Source organism: Malania oleifera, chromosome 13 (assembly GCF_029873635.1).
Source record: "Malania oleifera isolate guangnan ecotype guangnan chromosome 13, ASM2987363v1, whole genome shotgun sequence".
NCBI lineage: Eukaryota > Viridiplantae > Streptophyta > Magnoliopsida > Santalales > Ximeniaceae > Malania > Malania oleifera.
Window position 1 is genome coordinate 13,541,615 of NC_080429.1, and position 20,335 is coordinate 13,561,949.

The following is a 20,335-nucleotide window of genomic DNA, read 5'->3' on the forward strand; positions in this document are numbered from 1 at the left end:
CAAAGAAAAGGTTGAAGAAGGGACCATTTGTATGACTTATGTGCCTACCAAGGAACAAACAGCAAACAGCAGAAGAAGGAACCATTTGTATGACTTATGATCAATATCTATGATCCAACTTGAGGGGGAGTGTAGAAATCCCAAGCATCTTGAAGTGATTTAGGGGATATTGATGTAGAGAATGGTATATTATTAAGAGAGATTATTCTAGGAGATTGTTTCCATTTTTAGCATACCCGATTGTATTATAAGTAGTGTATTAACTTGTACAAATATTTATTCAAGAAATACAGAAATTTTGATTCTGATTTCACTTCTGTTTATAGTTGCTTGAATGACAATGAAAGTGTTCTATTGGTGAATTGTTGTAAACTTTAGGCTAGCTAGTTAAACAAGAGGACTTTAGCTAGTGCGGCACGGTTCTTTCACAAAGGTATGAAATATTTGGCCTGTGACACCTGGTATCAGAGCTCGGTCACTTGCTGCGTGAATTTAGTTGCCTTCATTGTGGGATTAGTACAACTTTGGTAAATGACCATGCCAGCCAATGCCCAGAGAATTAGTATGCTGGCAGCACAGGTTGAGACGACAGCCAACAATGTGGCCATAGAGATGGCCCGACTAACGGAACGTGTTGATGAATTGGAGGGATCACAAAAGCATCGACAAAGTTCGATGGTGGAAATGTTAGAGGACTTTCACCGCACTGTGGAGACCTTGCAAGCTCAAATAGCTAATCTGAATGCAAAGATGAATGTGATGGTTCTTGCTATGGGAAACTCTTAACACTTTGGGGTTTAGAAAGACCAAGGTTCTAGAACCGAGGATGTATTAGGATGGGGTGCCCGTGATGCCAAGGAGTTGAAGAATGACTTGTTTGATATGGAGCAATACTTTCGCGCTGTGAGGACGAACTCAGAATAGGTGAAAGTGAATATTGCGACTATGTACTTGGTCGGTGACACCAAACTATGGTGGCGTACTAATTACAGTGAAATTGAGAGTGGATGTTGTGTAGTTGATTGTTGGGCAGACTTGAAGAGGGAGCTCAAGGCTCAATTCTTTCCTAGGAATGTTGAGTACAATGTTAGGGGGAAGCTGAGAGACCTTAAGCATATTTGGTCAATTAGGGAATGCGCAAAACAATTTTTTGCTTTGATGTTGGATATCGAGGACATGATGGAAGAGGGCAAGCTGTTCTATTTTCTTGAGGGGTTGAACCGTGGGCAAGGACAAAACTTCATAGGCAAAGAGTTCAAGTCTTGTCTACCACACAAGCTGCCGCAGAACTCTTCACTGACTATGCTGGTGATAATACCACTTCATCCAAAGAGAGTGGCATAGGTGGAAACAGTGAAAAGTCTTTCAAGAAGGGCAAATCCAAAAGTAGGGGGGTTGACAACTAAGGCGTCAACTTAAAAAAAAAGCTTCATCGTTTCGAGGGTTCAACACAAAGGTAAAATTTCATGCTACCTATGTTGAGGTCCTCACAGAGTTGCTGAGTGCTCTCATAAGTCATCACTTAATGCCTTACAAGCTTCCATCGCGAAGGGGGCATTGGAAAGTGATGAGGAAGAGGAGGATACCTCGAGGATGGGTGCAATGCGGTTAGTGAACGCATTGGAAAAGCAAGCGAAGATAGTGCAACCCAACAGGTGAGAAGTTGAAGACACCCTTGCAGACAAAGAGTTCACATCCTCAAGGAAGAAGCAACAAGAGTTCTTAGTGAAGTGGAAAGGCCTTGGCGACAAAGAAATTAGTTGGGTTTTTGTGAAAGATATGCAACCGTTCGTGGACAAAGTTGAAGTGTACCTAGTGTCAAAGTCTATGAGGACTTCGACCACATAAGTGGGGGAGCATCTTGAGCCGAGCTTGTTCAGGGCATTATGCTTATTTTTGACCGCTTGTCTTGTGCATTTGGGATGAATTTCCATTATGTAAATACTAGTGTAAGGTTATTTTTCAGAGATAATTTTTCCCTAGGCTAAAAAGAGGAGTATGACTCGTTGGTCATATTGATGTTTCCTAGTGCCAGAGTGAGAATAGCATAGAAAGCTCTTTAGGGGAGGGTGAGTGTTTATCAACTTGCAAAACTCACTAGCTATTGTCAACGTGTTTATCCTACTTGCCTTCCCTGCTAGACACACATTGTTAATGAAGGCGTTGATAATGAATTACATTGTTTCAATGTTTACTGCTTTAGTGTCATTGCTTTCATAAGTTGCATATTGCTTCCGCTTATATTTGCTTGAATGACAATGAAAGTATTCCATTGGTGAATTGTGGTAAATGCTAGGCTGTCTAGTTAAACAAGAGGGCTTTAGCTAGTGCCGCACGGTCCTTTCACAAAGGTGTGAAATATTTGGCCCGTGACACCTTGCAGTTCCAGGAGCTTTTCAAACTAGTGCGATGTACTTTGCTTCATGTCAATGGCCAGTAAAATTAATGGCTTTTCATGCAACGTTAGTTTGCTTGCTTGCATCCAAGCCGTCAAATCTTGAAATTTAGTGGCACTTATCTTGCAATGTCAGCATTGACGGTTAAATATCTGTTAAGCAAAAAATTCAATTTCTAAACAATACAATTTATTATTGCGACTACTTGCTTAACATAATTTCACCCCTATTATTTTTAATTCAGGTTTTATTCGTGTGGATTTTTGAATTGTTGATCACAATCCCTTGATATAAGGGAATGCCCTTGTTTAAGCTCCTGCTGTTACATAAGCAGTTTATATTTGGGAAATATTTTATTTATTTTTAATCAGGAGTATACTTAAGTTAGGAGTTAGACTGCCTATGCACCCTTCTCTAGAGGCAGCTTGCTCATTTAATTCAGAATGTAAATCCAACCATTCTGTAGATTTTTGTATCTAGTAATTGGCCCAGGATTTAATCATTTCATGGAGGTATCCTTTGACTTGTAAAATTTGAATAGCCTGACCTTGGCAAAATTTGTAAAATATGAAAGTGCTTGAATTTGATATTTCTGACGGCACCCATTTAGAAAATGATCTGCATGTGTGCCCTCAGCAGGTTGAATTCAATTGTAGACTAAAGTGTGCTTTTATAGAAATGAGTCAAAGACCCAATTAATAACTTCAGAATTTTGCTCTTGAAAATTTGATCTTTGGATTTTAATTGAGTTGAAGACTCAAAAAATCATATTTAAATAATATTTGAGATTACGTTTGAAGCCTACAGTTTAATTTAGAACTGCAGACTATTTTAATTTTAGTAAGTAGACTTTATATTAATTTAATTATGGATGTGAGTTTGACACCTATTTAATGTGAGTAATATATTTTTAATTCAATTTAAGGAACTGGGTTTGACATCCATAATTTATTGTAAAGTCTAAAACTTTTTGGGCAAAAGACATTGACCTCTCTTGAGGTTTGGCAAAAAGAAACGAACTTCTTAAGGTTTCAAAAATCCCATAGATCTTCTCTTGAGATTTCAAAAATCCCACAAAACTCTCCCTCCATTTGATTTGTGGGACACTCATACCCCTAAAATGGTTTGTATTTTTTCTAAATATAAGGAGAGTTATATGTGTTTTTGGAAAACCTTAGGGAGGTTTGTGAAAATTTTGAAACCAAATAGGAGGTCCATAAGATTCTTTGAAATCTCAAGAAGGTCTATGTCTTTTTGCTAAACCTCAGGGGAGGCCAGTGTCTTTTTTCCAAACTTTTAATTTGGACCTGGCTTTGAACTGTCATTTAAACAGAGTTGAAAACTCTTATTTAGTTTAATTTGAGTCCTAGTTCAGCACCCGCACTTAAATGTGCAGCCAGAGACTTGATTATTTTAATATAAGACTGGTTTGATGTATAGTCAGAGACTTTAATTTAATTTAATTTGTGTTTGAGTTCAACACCCATACTTTAGCTTAGATCCAAAGAGTCTACCATAATTAAACATGAATATCTACGCTTAGAGTCAGACTATAATTAGTTGAAATTTAGGACCAGGTTCAACACCTGCATTTTAATGTTAAGCCAAAGACTCCAATTTTATGTTAATGCTTGACCAATTTTGACATCCACATTTTAATGTAGTGTCAAAACTCTTAATTTTTTACATTATTTGGAACCAGGATCAACACCTGCATTTTAATATAGATTGGTATCTTAATTTAAATACAATTTGAGTTGGAGATTCAGCAAAACTAGAAGTTCAAGGCATTTTTTTTCTATTTATTTTCTCTTAAGAGTCAAAGACCTGGGAGAGAAGAACATAAATAAGAAATGAAACAAACTTGCCATTTTGCCCTAGTCAGGGATCAAAGCTTTAGCCAAGAGTCGAAGACTTCCAGCATTTTTTAAAAAGTTTTAACCAAGAGTCAAAATACTCTTTAAGCACTTCTTTATCCAAGAGTCTGAGACTGAATATTTCTTTGACCAGAGGACAAAAGAGAAAAAGGTGAATCTCTTAAGATATGTGAAGTATTAGCTGATGCGAGAAGGATAGCATTCTCCTCTTCTTCTTTATATTGTATATTATATTTTTGTTAGATATGGCTCTTTTCATGGACAAGCATTTTTATTGCATGCACAAATCTTTCTATGCCACAAGGCATTTTATTTATTAGCTAATTTTTTTTTTTTCTTCCTTTCATGTGAAGTTTTATAAAAAAAATTTGTTCAACAATAGTATTGTTGATTGGGCTCTTAACTCATGTTGCAGAAATGGTTGTAATAATCTCTTTTCTGTTATTAATTATGGAAATTCTGCGGATGTGAAAAAATATTGGTTTAACATTGTTGGTCTCTTTCACAAATTTGTTTTTTTTTTTTTTTTTTTTTTTTTTTTTTTTTCGGTTCTTGTTTGTTGCTGTTATGCATGGTTAATCAATGTCAAATCTTGCAAAATAAATCTTCTAGGACTAAGTTTCATGATTGAGACAAGAGACAAGTATCATGATTCAATGACAACAAGAAGAAGAAGCCTTAAGTCCCTCTAGGTGGGGTCATTTACATGAATCTTTTCCACCAATTTACTTGATTGAGAGCATTTTCCTCTACTAGATTAATAACTATTAAATCCTTCGTCACTACCTCATTTCAAATTATTTTTGGCTTACTCCTACCCCTTTTCATGCCTGAAACAATAACTCACTCCTCTTCACAAGTGCACCACTAGGCCTGTGTTTCAAATGGCCAAACCATCTAAGTTGCTCCTCCTTTATCTTGTCTTCGACCGGTGCTATACATAGATTATTGCATATATGCTCGTTCCTTAATTTATATTTTAATTTTTTTTTTGGTTAATAAAATAAGAATTCATTGATAGAATAAGAATATACATCTAAGAGAATAAGACATCTCGTTAGCAAAGTCTGGAAAATCTAGATAGAAAGCACAAAGGAACAACCTACAGACTAAAGAACAAAAGAGGGGAAAAAACCATCACAAACTAATTCTCCATCACAGAAAGCCAATCTCGCTGAATATCAGAAAAGCTCCCCCATAAAATTCACTCGTCCCACACACGAAAGAGAAGCCAAATAATGTATATTTTCCCAAACCAGCACCTGAGTTGACTTCTTCCCTAGAAAAATGTGCGCATTATGCTCCATCCGCAACCCCCAAAAAACTGCAAAAAAACACATTTTCAAATGCTGCCCTTTCCTTTATTCCTGCCAAATCTAGCAGAAGCCACTGCCAAAAAATCTTCCATTGGTTTAGAACTCACCCAACATTATCTTTTAATGCAATACCACTCATCCATCTTAACATTTGCATTTCGATAAATTTTACTTTTTGTTCATGTTTCTTAGTTGCCCAACATTCTAAATCATAAAACATAGTTTGCCTTATAGCCTGTATAACCTTCCTTTAAATTTTAAAGGTATTCTATGACCACACAACATGCTTGAAGCGTTCCTCAATTTTACTCAACCTGCTTTAATTCTATGTATTTCATCCCTCTTCAACTTCCGCTTGCATAATAGATCCAAGATATCAAAATCTACAAGTGCTATTAGTTTCTTGATTATCAAGTTTAATCTTCTCTCCACCACTCTTTGCATTACCAAAATTACATTTCATACATTTTGTCTTATTCCTACTTATCCTAAAACCTTTAGACTCTAAAGTCATTCTCCAAAGTTCTAACTTAGATTCCACTCTATTCATAATCTCATCAATCAAGACAATATCATTTGCAAACAACATACACCAAGGGATCCTCTTTTGAATATTCCTAGTAAGTTCTTCAATCACTAAAGTAAAAAGATAATAAATCAAAGTAGAACCTTGATGTACACTGATTGTGATTGGAAAATCTCTAGATTCTCCTCCTACAGTCCTATGCTAGTCATTACTCTATCATACATATCTTTAAAGACCTTAGTATATCTACTGCATACCCCCTTCTTGTCTAAGACCTACAAAAAGCTTCCATAGGTACTCTATCATATGCTTTCTGTAGGTTAATAAAAACCATGTGCAAGTCCCTTTTCTTTTCCCTAAACTTTTCCATTATTCTTCTTGAAAGATAAATAACCTCTGTCGTCAATCTCCTAGGTATAAAAACCAAATTGATTCTTTGAAAAACTTGTTTCTAGCCTTATTCTTTGTTCAATTACCTTTTCTCGAAGTTCATCATATGACTCATTTGTTGTAATAGTTATTATAATTTTGAATATCACCTTTGTTTTTGTATGAAAGTATTAATGTGCTTTTTCTCCATTCCTCGAGCATTTCTTGGTCTTTAGTATAACATTGAATAAGTTAGTTAACCATATGCTTCCTTTATCCCCTAAACATGTCTAAACTTCAATTGGTATGTTTTTTGGTCCAATAGATTTCCCACTTTTCATCTTTTTTAAAGTCATCTTAACTTCAAAGACTCTAATTCTGTGAATAAATCTCTATTTTTATTCTTTTAGAATAACATTGAATAAATTAGTTAACCATATACTTCCTTTATCCCCTGAACATTTCCAAATTTCAATTGGTATGTTTTTTGGTCCTATAGATTTCCCACTTTTTATCTTTTTTAAAGCCATCTTAACTTTAAGAACTCTAATTTTGCGAATCTCCTATTTTTAGACTTTTGTGAACATTCCCACACTTCAATTGGTAGGTTATCTACTATTATTACTAGTGTCATGATTCATGGAGGATTTTATTACTGATGCACTTCAGCTATAATTTACTTCCATTTTTCTCTTTCCTACACTAATTTTTGTACTTGAAGTGAAATTATTAATGCTCTAAACTATGACTATGTAATGAAATCCGAAATTAGCAGCCTAAACATTATTCAGTAGAAAAATTAAGTTGAGACTTGAGATATTTGGTTGAATTGCTGAGAAATCGCCCTGCCAGACAATGGCTGCTGTGCCTTATATTGTTGTCTTGGAAGTAGCAAAGGCACGTTCAAGCACTTACCTGGTTAAGAATTTGCTGATTTTGGGAGTGGAGTTCTTGACACATTGTGTAGTTAGTGATGAATTCTTTCTATGCTTTTTACATTTAGTGTCCTTCCTGACTTTGAATTGCTTGAAATCTGCGTTGGATTTGTGAAGCAACAATCATCCGATTAAGAATCTTTTCATCTTTCTCTTGTCCTAGACTCACCATGATTCTTAAACTTTTCTATGAAATGCAGCTCATTTCATGGGCTCTTAGCCCTGCAGTATCTGACATCTTTAGAATTCCTATAATTACAGCGTGTGTTTGTCTGTTGCTCATCACAAGAACACCCTAATTCTGATATATTCCACAGGGAGCAGCAATGAAGCAGGAAGTTCAACTTCTGCAGAAACTCATGTATTGGTAATTTATTTATATGACATCTTAATCCCTCAGTTAACTTCTTGCATGTCCTTTGTTTATGACTCCTGTTTGATACTAGGTTTCTTCACTGAAATGCAGGTGGTGCATCAAGGTAGTACCGATCCAGATAATATGGCTTACGAGGTAGCTTTACCCTGGAGATGCACCATTTTGTAGGACACTTGTTTATCAGTAAAAAGTCCTCTTTTTTTTTTTTTTTTCCCCTTTGATAACCAATGTACTTGTGTCTACAAAATCAAACATTAATTACTACTTTTCTGTGCTGGCATAATTTAATCTTAGTTCCTTGCTGTTACTTATATAGTTTATTGTATCCAAATTTATGAATAACTTGTGCAATATTTTGATTCAATTTCTCATCCAATTAGGCCGGCTGAGAGAAAAAAAAAATGAGACAGCTATTGTGCACGTATTTACCAATGGGATTGTGCCTTTTTAATGCTATGAAATTGAAAATGACCCAAAATGAATGTGTTTTCTTTGTTTTATGCCATCAGAAAAAATCCTGTATGAGGATCCAAGTCATTTAACAAACTAATTCATGTGTTACTATAGTTGAGTTATTAATGTAGCTCTGTGGCCATTTTATTCTGATAGGAATTGCTAGCATTAGGAGACACTGTTGGCACAGAAAGCAAGGGACTGTCCGAAGACCTCATTGCCAGGTTGCCAACTTCCAAGCACAAAAGATCAATTTTCTCCAAGAAAAACCGACATGCAGAGTGAGAACTGTTCAACCTAATTTTCCTATGGTGTGATAATATTGTGGAACTTTTAATAATGCTGCATGCGCACACAGCTCACAAACTCATCTCAGTGATCAGGCTCAAATGTGAATTTCTTACATTTTCAGCTGTGTTGATAACTTCTTATTCATCAGAATACAAATAAAGTTAGCTTTAAGGAGATGTTGAATCGATGATTGTCGTCTTTATCCAGGGAAACCATTACAGGCATTCATCTATGCTTTTGTGTTGTGATGAAAAGCTCACCTACTTGTGTTGGTCTTGACAAATGTTAATGTAAACACATGGAGGGGAGAGAGAGAGAGAGAGAGAGAGGAAAACTCATTGACACCTTATTATTTGACTGTCTATTTTATATCCTAAATGACTTTCTAATGTAGGACAGAAAACCGGCCTTTGGAAGGATGATGGCAATTCCAAAGAATAGGGTCAATAATGTGTTCTCCTAAGCCCAAACGTGTTTGGTTTAATTAATTAGTTAGAAATTATATTATGTGGGTGCCTCTTTGCAATCTGTGCATTTAGGGGTCGCATTACCCTTAATTTAAGTTATAATATATGTTAGCATGTTACGTGAATCTTAATTAGGTTGGTTGTTTTGAATTGAATGGAGTAACTAGCATTCCCCCCAAAATTCCCACACTATGGTATGTTCATCTGTTCTTCCTCCTCTCTCCTCTTTTCTTCTCCTCCCCCACCCCCCACCTCTCTTCTTCTTTGTCGTTTCGCATCAATTGGTAACAGAGCTGGGTCGATCCTCCTCCACCTTCCTCCTTTCCACTAGTTTCTTTTATGTGTTGGTTCTGAAAAAGAAAGACTACCTTCTTCTTCTTCTTCTTCTTCTTCCTTTTAACTGCTGCTGTGTCAAACATGAATTCCCATCCTTTATTGCAACCTTACAATCTTTCCTATCTATACTTTCTTTTGATCTTCTATGTTCCTCCTCCGTCACCATTACCAGCATAGACCTTAGGGTTCAGATTTTTTTTTTTAAAAAAAATTATCTGAATATTTCTTTATTTTCTGCCACTATTTGAACCCTAACTTGTCAGACTTCTTTTCTGACACCACGACCATAATCAAACTAAAAGACTGCCAATTGGCCCATCCCAAAAATTTCATCACCAATCGGCAGCAGATGTGATGCCATGTGATGGTCCAACAATGAACTGTCACCCCTGGTCTTCAATCTTTATTTTCCTGGAATTATTAAGCTACACCATAGCTGTTGTCAAGTTTTTCAGCGTCCAATCTGCTAGAACTCAAAAAGATTAGTGTCAAAAATTGTTGGTAAACTTCACATGCACCACATATGCAGGCTATGCACGTGACGTTGCAGCAACAATCCTGCCAGGTTTCTTCTTTCTTCTCCACTTCTCTTTGTTTCTGCTAATTTGTTTCTTACTGGCTGCCTTACAATTATACTAGCAATACCCTGTGTTATGAATGGGACTTCAAAGTTATAAGTCTCGTTGCGAGTTTGAACAGTCAATGGCTTCCATTCTTTTTGTAATATTTATTCTTGTCAGGCTCACAATTAATTAAGGGACCCAATATGTGCAGAAATTGTTTCATATAATGATAAAATGGCGCTAATAAATGAACTAGCATCTGAAAGTTTTTGCAACTTCTGATTCATAAACATAAGTCTCAACTTCCAATTCCTATGTACATGCCTTTACATATGGTCCAAACTGTCCTTCATTGGTCCATTCTGACGTCATTTTAGTTAAAGGAATAATATCCATCATTCTGGGATCTATTAAAAATCCTGTAGCATTTCCTTTAATTTTTTTTTTTAACGTTCTGCATATTTGAAAAACAATAAAATCTATTAAAAACTTATATGCTTGAACTAGAATACTTAATTTAAAAATTATCAAAGACCAAATAAAATACTAAGCAATCAATTAGGTTCAACAAAAACATTATTCATGACAATGAATATTTTAAATATTTTATGATTTAGAATTCATATAAAATAGTATCCATGAAATAAATATTTCTAACTCAATAGATGATCCTTTAAAAAAAAAAAAAACCTAACAAACATATATTAAATTAGTAGTGCTTTTCATTAAATATTCTACAAATGTCATAGGTATCCATAAAGATTATTTTTGAAAAATATAATTCACTATTTTAAAACTAAGAAAACAATTTATTATAATTATCATATGTAAATTATGTGTTAAAACTTAAAATTCAAGATAAAGATCCAATCCCATTTTATTGAATAATGGAAATTGTAAACATTGCAAGTAATTAACCTCCTCATTTTCCCAAACAGGCTTCAATGTGTACCCTTCAACAAATGATACCCAGCATAGATCTTGAAGTGATAGAAACCGAAAAAAATCAGGTTAGAAATTCATGAAGCTCAAAATATTCCAAACCAAGGGTACTTGGCTTTATATTATAGATTAAAAACATCATTTATATTGCACTTTCTTTATAGCTTGGCAATTGATATTATTAACTAGTATCAGTGAGAGGAAAGGAAACACTTTTAATTGTCATTACCTATGTTTTCCTTATGTTTAAAAAATCAATTTCTTCATTGTCATTTAGCTTTAGGCAAAACAAGATCTACCTTGTATAGATTTTTCAAATAATTGTAGAATTAGCAAAACCTTATAATATTTTTTTTGTTAGATAATAGAAAAATATATTAGCAGAATAAATAAGTACAAAGAGAGGGGAAAATATGTCCTCCAGAGGATCAAAAGTAAAGATATAGTCAGTTACAATCAGTCGCAAAAGAGATGCCTCCAATCCCTTTGCAGACAGAGAGCGACATCCCCCGGGAGAGCCTAGAAGAGTGCACGTGAAAAGAGATAAGAAACGCAACACTATCCCATAATTGAAGATTCTTGAATTCCTTTTGATCCAAAGGGTCTACAAAGTAGTAAACTGTGCATCTCCATAAGTTTACTCTCAGGGTTTGCCTAAACCCCAAAAGCTCACTTGCAGGAAATCCCCCATGACCCACAGAGCCATCCAAGCTATGCAAAACATGAGAAGAGAGTGCACCAAAGATAGTTAGCTACCCAGCAATGAAGGAAGAAGTGTGCATTTGTTTCATTGGACTCATGACATGTGGAGCACATATCAGGAATCAAGGCCTTATGGGGCCTTTTTCAATGAAGGAGGCCATGCGTATTAAGCCTATTGAGAGACTCAATCCAGATGAACGTCCTGATCTTAGAAGGAATTAAATGATATGGCGCCAAGGAAAATGACAAGGAAAAAGAAGGGAGGAAGGGGTTTCAAGGAGATGAAGGAAAAAGGGTTTTGTGGAGAAAAGGCTTGAAGAATCTCTCTCCCAACTCTCTTATTTCCCTGTTAGAAGGAACAAAAAGCTCCACAACACTAACCTTAGTGGTGAGCTCATCAACCAAAACCTTATAATGTCTGTGCACGTTCTTTGCTACTAATGGAATAGTTTCAAAATTGCTTTGAAGAATAACAAAACATTCAATTTTTGTACTCTTCTTTTCTGTGTTGAGTGTTCTATTCAAGGAGTTCCTTTGTTCCTATAAAATAAACACAAAATCTTATATCTTCTTGCCAAAAAGCAAAATAAAAAAAAAAAAAAAAAACTTTTTTTGCTACTAATGGAATAGTTTCAAAATTGCTTTGAAGAATAACAAAACATGCAATTTTTGTACTCTTCTTTTCTGTGTTGAGTGTTCTATTCAAGGAGTTCCTGTGTTCCTATAAAATAAACACAAAATCTCATATCTTCTTGCCAAAAAGCAAAAAAAAAAAAAAAAAAAAAAAAATAAGAAAGAAAAATCCAAATAATGAACTTCTTCCTTCCCAACCTTGAAGATTGTGGTACTTTTCTATGCCCTTAGGCTGGCTTATTTCATCTAATAATGATAAACTTTTATATAGTAATGGAAACATGTAGTCTCTACTGAAAGTTGATTTCAACTTTAGATGCCTCAAATTTAGGTCACATGTTTAGATACCATATCAGTCCAGCTAGAAATATGCTTGCAAAATAATGAGCTGCCAAAGGACAAGTTTAACTTTTCCATATTCATGAACTACTGTGTGTGATAGGTCATGCTATCAAAAAAAGACAGGTCACTTAAGCATTTTGGCAAAGGTATTCAAGCTACTTCTTCATGGAAGACTCAAAAATTTTAGGTTAACTTCTAGCTAGCAATCTAAGTGGTTCAAGTACTCAGGTTTTGGCCATCAAGCTGCACAATGTCCCAATCAAGTCATGGCAGTTGTTGAAAAAAGAGAAATAGTGAAAAAACTCAGGTAATTAAACCCTAAGACAAAAGTCTTGTTAAATCTTGATATACATTGGTGGCCCACAACCTAATAGCTTAAGCTTTTAGGGTAAAGTGGTTGTCTAACATGTTATCAAAGTTGGTTACCAGGAGGTCTTGGGTTCTGGTCTTGGTGCCCGCATTTATTGTGCAGTGTTAAAAAATAAAATAAAATTGAATTCCTTGTTATTGTTTGTTTATCTCTCCATGTGCTAGTGGGCTGCAGGTGTGGGGGAGTGTGATAGCATGACATACGTTGTTGGCTCACACTCAAAAGATAACTCCTAACTCAAAGCTAACTCAAAGAAGAAAGTCCCTTACTCTCTTCATTGGCAGGAATAGTTGGACTCTAACTCAGAACTCATATAAAAGCTGTCTTTCCTTGCCCCATTCCTTGATCAGGAATAGCGGGAAGAGGAACTCCTGTAGCCTGCGCTAATAGCTTGAGTGTTTAGTTAAAATGGTTGTCTAACTTGTCTTACATGACTTAAGCAAATATGGAAATGTGGGAGTAAACGTTTTTTTAATATTTTGAGGTGCACTTTCTTCTTGCACGGATAATGGAAATGAGAATTGCAAGAGAGCCAACATTTTCAAACACAGGTGACGTCAGAAAAAATTATCTACTTTGGTTATTGATTGTGGTAGTTGTAGAAATGTATTATGAAGATGTTGTATAGAAGTTGAATTTGAAGGTTGAACTGCATTATGATTCATAAATTGGTCACATGAACATTGAACAATACCAACACTTGAAGGTCCACCATTGTTGCTTGCTTATGTTCAAGATTGGTTCAAGAGGAGAATATGTAGTGTGATGACATTCTTCTTCTTAGGATTTGCCACATTCTTTTGGAGGGCTAAGCATGATGCCTATGAAAATTCCCCTACTTCATCAACAAGAAAGTGCAAGTTGCTGCCATTGGGGATCTCTTCTTAACAAGTTGAAATGTGCTATTGAGTCATTTTTTATGAAGTGTAGTGATTCCTCTTAGGTTGAGAACCTGCTTAATTGATGTGAAATGACAAAGAGGGGAAGAAGTATACAGGGAGGGAAGAGAAAAGAGGAGGCTAGAGGAAGAAGAAACAAACATAGGAGAATGTGGGAGATCTGCAGGGGGAATCACACAGTTGCTCCATTTAGTTTAAAATAACCAATCTAATTAGCAGTCATACAAAAACTCTTAACTGATTAATAGTACCAACCACTGTTTGGATTAGGACACGGTACACCCTTGAGGCTGGACACTAATCTTTGATGTTAATCTGTAAATTGAGTCAAATCAATCCATTCATGGTCAGCTTCCTGCTTTTCATCACCATTACATTTTTAAATTCAAGTGATTGTTATCTTGATTCATGTGCTCCTTATGTTGCATTAGTTCTACAACCATGAAGAAATGGTTTGTTTAGCTGGAGCACATCATGCATGTTGCTTCTATTTTGTGCACCAACTATGTATATTAAGCCTAGTAACCTGCAATAGGGGTGTACAAATTTGGTTTGAACTTTGAACTGATTAATTTGAGGAACTGAATTCAATTGGTCAAACTGTTTGGTTTGTTAGAAGAGAGAATATGTTATTTTAGTGATTATGAGTAGGGGTGGGCATGGTTCGGTTAATTGCGCCATACCCTCGAACCATTAATTGAACTAAAGTTTTGATTCTCTAGAAAATGCGAATCAAAACCGTACCATTTAAAGCTGTTAATCGATATTTGATTAATCGGTTTTTAGACCAATATCCAATGGTTAACCAAATTGAATCATTAAGTGCAATTAAAAATTTCAAAGCCCTTACAAATAATCTTTTTTTTCTTTCATAATAACCAAAATGTAATTTAAAATATTCATCATTAAAATTTATGCATCAATCTTGGTGCAGTACAACTTTTTTAATTTAAATTATTAAAAATGTTATATAATATATATAATATGTATATATATATCGGTTTGGTTTGTTAATTGTGGTTATTGAGTGGGCCGAACTGAAACCGAACCGAAAAATGGTTAACGGATTTTTTGATTCAGTTTGGTTTGTTGTTTTGAAGTTTGGTTTGGTTTTTTGGTTTTTCCTGCCCACCCATAATTATGATGTGTGAGTGGGATTATCTTGTCTTGCATGTTTTTATTATTATTAATATATAAAAGGGCAGACATGAAGCTTTACGTGATGAATCAAGAAACCGCTGTCAGATTTTTCTCTCCTTGTCTTCTCTTTACTTTACAACATGGTATTAGAGCATTGATCTCTTCTAAATCTGATTTCTTGTTTTTTTAATAACCCAAGAACTCCAGCCACCATCGTGCCACATTAGACACTATGATGTGGGGAGGTGAAAGCTGCCTGCCCATTGACGCACTCCTAGTAATTCACCGGCGTAATGTCTCGAGGGGGAATCGAACCCATGACCATGGGATCTCCAAAGTCACAAGTTCGCCCTTACCACTTGAGTTGGCCCGGCTGGACTTCTAAATCTGATTTATTTGAGGTGGTGTTTTACACTTTTTTTTTTTTGGACTTATTTTTCTTTTCTTTTTCTATTTGGTTCTCAAAGCTGATTCTTTGGTTGGTTTGAGAGTTGTTTGGGATACTCTTCCTGTCAGTTAGGCTGTAGAGCGTCTTTGGTTGGATTCTGTGTTTGTTCATGGTAGTTTGCTGATGTGAAGTCAGTCACAAACTTTTTCCAGTGTACTGCTGTGGTTTTGATGTTGGCATCATGTTGTTTTGTTGTTGTGTGTGTTTGTGATTGACTGCTGGCAATCTTGTATCAGTTGTTGGATGGTTTCAATTGGTGTTCATTGAATCTATCTCCTACTCTTGCCTGCACTTGCTCCTAGTTCTTTTCCAGCCGTAACACATGTAGCTGCTGTCAGGTTGTTTATTAGGTGCCTGTGGGTCTTTGTTTTGGTCTGCCCTGTTTTGTGTGGTCAAGTGATTTCTTCTATAATATTGTAACTTCAGTTCCATGGTCATAGCTGTCTCTTGAAGTTCTGGGCCTTTTAAGGTCTGAAGTGTTGTTCTGTGCTACTGTGTGTTGCCTGTTCAACAATGTTGCTGTGTTGTTCATTTCCAATACTGGTATGTGCTGATCGTAGTGTGTGCTAATTGTAGTGTATTATGGATGATTCTATGGGCTCTAGACAGAGAGCTTTGGCTGGTGGCTACTATTGTTAATGTACACATCCCATCAAATTGGTTGGATCATTTAACGGTCTTAGGTATATTAGTGCAAAAAGAGAAGTCCAAGTATCTGTTACATTCTGCTCTGTCTTCATACTCTTTTAAGGGTTATGAAGATTGGATGTCAGCGAATGACATGTTGCTTATGTGGTCATGGAACAACATGGAGCCATGAGTTGATGAGTGTGTGATGTTTCATGGAATAGCCAGGGCTGTATTTGATGGTCTTTGTGAAAGCTTCTCACAAGAAAAAAATCAACTTGTGTATTTGACATGTATTAGAAGTTTTTGAAATACGACTGAGAAAGTAGGTCCATCGGTGAATATTGTAGCATTCGAAAGGGTATAGTTAATTTTGATGTATGATGAAGAGGCAACGTGCAAAGTTCTTGGTTGCCAAAAGTTTTTGTTTGGAGTCTAGATGTTCAATCCTTTTGTGATCAAATTCATGCTAGTAAATCCATGTCATCAATGAATGAAGCATATGCTAGAACCCAACGATCACCAAAGATGGCTCCTATTCTTCTTCTCAAGCTTATTCCAGTGATAGTTCAAGCATGGTTTGCGCTACCTCTAACCATGGTAGGGAAAGTGTTGGAGGATGGGGATGAAGTTTAGGTGGTGCTTATTGTAGAGGTAGAGTATCAAGATAAGGAGTATGTCACGAGAATTATCACATTGCGCACATTGTGGGAAGGACAATCATACTGTTGACTCCATGGGATATCTACTTGGCCAATAAGTCTTTGCTGATGGTTATTCTAGTGTTGACACTTAAAAGTGCACGTGGCCACTCCACTTGAAGTTGAGTACATCATCTACCATGTCCAGAGAGGGGAGTACAACAATATTTTAATGGTTCAACAACTCTAACTCAATCTTCTACACCTAGTGCTATCGTGGCCCATTTAGGTACAAGGCTCTTGCCTTTTCATCCTTTTGACCATTAGTTATTGATTGTGGTGCCTCCTCTTGTATGACATGTAGTCCTAATTTATTTGAGTCCTTGAAACCCACTACTTTACACTCTCTAAGGTCACTCTTTTTTATGGTTTGGTTACGCTAGTTTCTAGTGGTGGCAATGTTTTTCTTTTCTTGTTCCTCTTTCCTCTATGGTATGTGTACCTAACTTTCCTTTAAACTTGTTATCAATTAGCCAAGTAACTAACTCTCATAATTTTCATGTGACCATTTCTTCTCATTGCGTTGTTCAAGATCTCAAGAAGATGATTGGTAGAGGGCTTGAGAAGGATGATTTGTACTATTTTGATGGTGGTGGTGGTACATATTATTATTATTATTATTATTTTTGTGTGTGATAACCTGGGGACTCTAGCCACCATTGCGCCACTTTGGACACTATGGATCAATTGCATGCTCGTTTGGGTTATCCTTCTCTTCAAAAGCTATAGGAAATTTGTCAACACATGTGGATTGGGATCCGACGCCTTGACTGGAATGGTGATCCTAAAATGATGTGTGGGGGTTTAATCATGTTAAGGGTTCCACAGAGTTGCGATTAACCTTTTATTTACTTAGGTGTGGTTAATTTTACCTAATTACTACCAATTAGTTGGTCTCTAGCTAAGCCTAGGTCCAAGAAATCAGTAGTCATGGTCTACAATACCAAAGCTAGGTTTAGGCACCACTTACACACCCGTCTTTTGAATGGTACCATGATAACTTCAAAATGTTAAAACATTAATCAAGCAAAGATTATGATTTTTCATTTGGTTTTATATTACCTCCCTTTAAATATCATTCCACCCCATAACCATCAGGTATCATGTCAAAATCATCAGGCTTCTTTGACCTTGAGAATCCCAGAAAGAACGTTATCATGCCAATTTTGGGTTCCTTTTTTGGATTAATTAATTAAGGTGCTCTTGTTTTTCATTCAACCCAACTCTTTCATAATTTTCAAAAGAAGCTCAAAGCCATATCATACAACAATACATCATATGGGTCCTTCAATCTTTAACTTTTGATTCTAGAGGTTCATCACCACGTAACTTGGATTTGTTGATTTGCTCTTTGGGAAGGTATCCAAACATGTACTCAGCAGTTCTTAGTTGGCTACTTAACTTCTTATTACGTTTTTAGTTCTTTACTTTCCTAGTCTTATGCACTCTTTTGCCTTGCCCACTTCCTCTATTTCTATCCCTTCCTCGCGTGCTAAGCCTAGGTGGAAGCATGCAATGGATGTAGAAATGGATACCTTTATGACTCAAGAAACATAGGACTTCTTGGTGGATCTTCCTCCTTTTGGTAAGGAGTTGGTTAGGTGTGGTTGGGTCTGCACCATCAAATATATTTGTGAAGACTCCATCAAACAGCTTAAAACTCAATTGGTTGCCAAGGAATACACCCAAATACATGGTATTGATGATTTTGAGACCTTTAATCATGTTGCCCTACCAAATTTTGTTCTTATATTGATCTCATTGGTACCTAATTATGAATGGCCCTTATATGAGTTGAATGCGAAGAGTGCCTTCTTGCATGGAGATTTGTAGGAGTAGGTATACATGGAGCAACCTCATATGTTGCATAGGGGGGAGGATGGTGAGGTATGCATGTTGCATTAGGCCATTATGGTCTTAATCAGCCCATCGAGCTTGGTTTGACAATTTAGTATGATGGTCTCTACATTTGGTTTATCCAATGCTGCATTGATCATTCTATTGTTGTCCGTAAAAAGGAGATTAATGTCGTACTTCTAGTAGTTTATGTTAATTATATCATCATCACTGCTAGGGGTCAAAGCGGGATTGCATATGTGAAGCAGTGGCTTGAAGAAAATTTCAAAACAAGGACTTGTTTATGCTGTGTTACTTTCTTGGTTTTGAGATTGTATAGTGGAAGAAAGAGTTGAATCCATCTCCGTGACGACATACCTCGGACTTTCTAAGTGATACTTGTATGTTGGGCGCTCTTATGGATCCCAACATAAATTTGTGTAGGGATGTTGGATTGGACTTTAAACACAAATGCCGATATAGGTGGTTGGCTAGTTGATTTACTTGATTGCTACTAGAGATTCATGGTGTCACGGACGTAGAGTTCTCAATGGCCAAAAGGAATCAGTCTTGCCAAAATCCTCCTAAAGTGTCAAGGAGTCACACTTGTGCAGCGGCAGGACTACACCAAGTCCAGCCTAGTTGTACACATCCTTATCTAAGGACACACTCAAGTTTCTAACCTAATGGTCATGTCTTATGGCTCGACTACCCTTGAACCAACTAAGGTTATTACCAAGGAACTCATACTCGAACATGTAAGGGAAATAAAACACATTCCACTAGTACCGAGGTAGCTCTCATCCCTTAGTACAACCAGGGTCTTAGATGATACTGCCCAATTGCATATTTGATGGCTAAGAAGCATGTATACCTAAACCTTCAAGCCAGAGAGACCTGTGCGATCCCATTCCCAAATGGATCGTTTGTGGGGCTCCGATCCCACATGGAAACCCAAGACACCCCTTGAGGATGTCAAGAGCTCGCCCTTGAGTGTTTCTTAAGGTTGCTCACTTAGTACCCATCAAGATACTCGCGGAGGTAGGATGTGCACTTGATGTTTATCCTAAAATTCATTCTTGAAAGTATTCTTGTTCACATACAAGTAACCACCAAGGATCTACTAATCATACATGTTGGATTCGAGAACACCATAATGAGAACTATTTGGACCAACCACAATATCACAGTGACATACCAAAACCATCATCGTGACAACTGCACAGTTGCATCTAGGTTAACCGACCATACCTCTAAGTCAATAATCATGCACGAAAACCATTAGGGTCAAAGAACTCTAGGGCCTTAACATTTTTCCCACATTTAGTCTATCAACGTCCTTGTTGATGAACATACACGAACCAAGTTTCAGCTATGCTCGCTAAACCCCAACATAGGAGGCTTCAATCAACCACAAGTCGAAACTCTTCACAGTAGCCAATCTTATCTTTGATCCCATGGTAGACTTAATTCCATTCTGGTTTGAAGTCACTCGTGGCACACATCTCAAAACACAAGGTCTTCAACCCAAACTCAAAGCCGAAACCAAATGCATATTCTTCTAAACCACACTCAGATCTCTAAACCAACCTTGGACTTCTCATGTCTAAGGTTTACAACTCAACGGCAAGCTGATTGCCAACCAACATACCATTAGTTCTGAAGATTAAAACACTCCTAGAAGACAAACTCTTAATCCTTTATACGGATACATATTTACAACTTTGTCTCTCGAAGCCTAACTCTTACCTGAGTTTCAAAGAGCAAACCACTTCTCGAAGCCAAACTCA

At 36.3% G+C, this 20,335-nt stretch overlaps 1 protein-coding gene across 23 annotated transcripts in view; it reads left to right on the top strand.

Annotated features, from left to right (window-relative positions):
* Positions 1–20,335, top strand: part of LOC131145499 (E3 ubiquitin ligase BIG BROTHER-related-like) — a 51,270-nt gene that overhangs the window by 23,146 nt on the left and 7,789 nt on the right. For all 23 annotated transcript variants that reach the window (XM_058094624.1, XM_058094611.1, XM_058094623.1 and 20 more), the window contains exons 5-7: positions 7,737–7,786; positions 7,886–7,930; positions 8,405–8,529. In XM_058094624.1, coding sequence (XP_057950607.1) covers positions 7,737–7,786; positions 7,886–7,930; positions 8,405–8,529 — 220 coding nt within the window. The remainder of the gene's footprint in view (positions 1–7,736; positions 7,787–7,885; positions 7,931–8,404; positions 8,530–20,335) is intronic.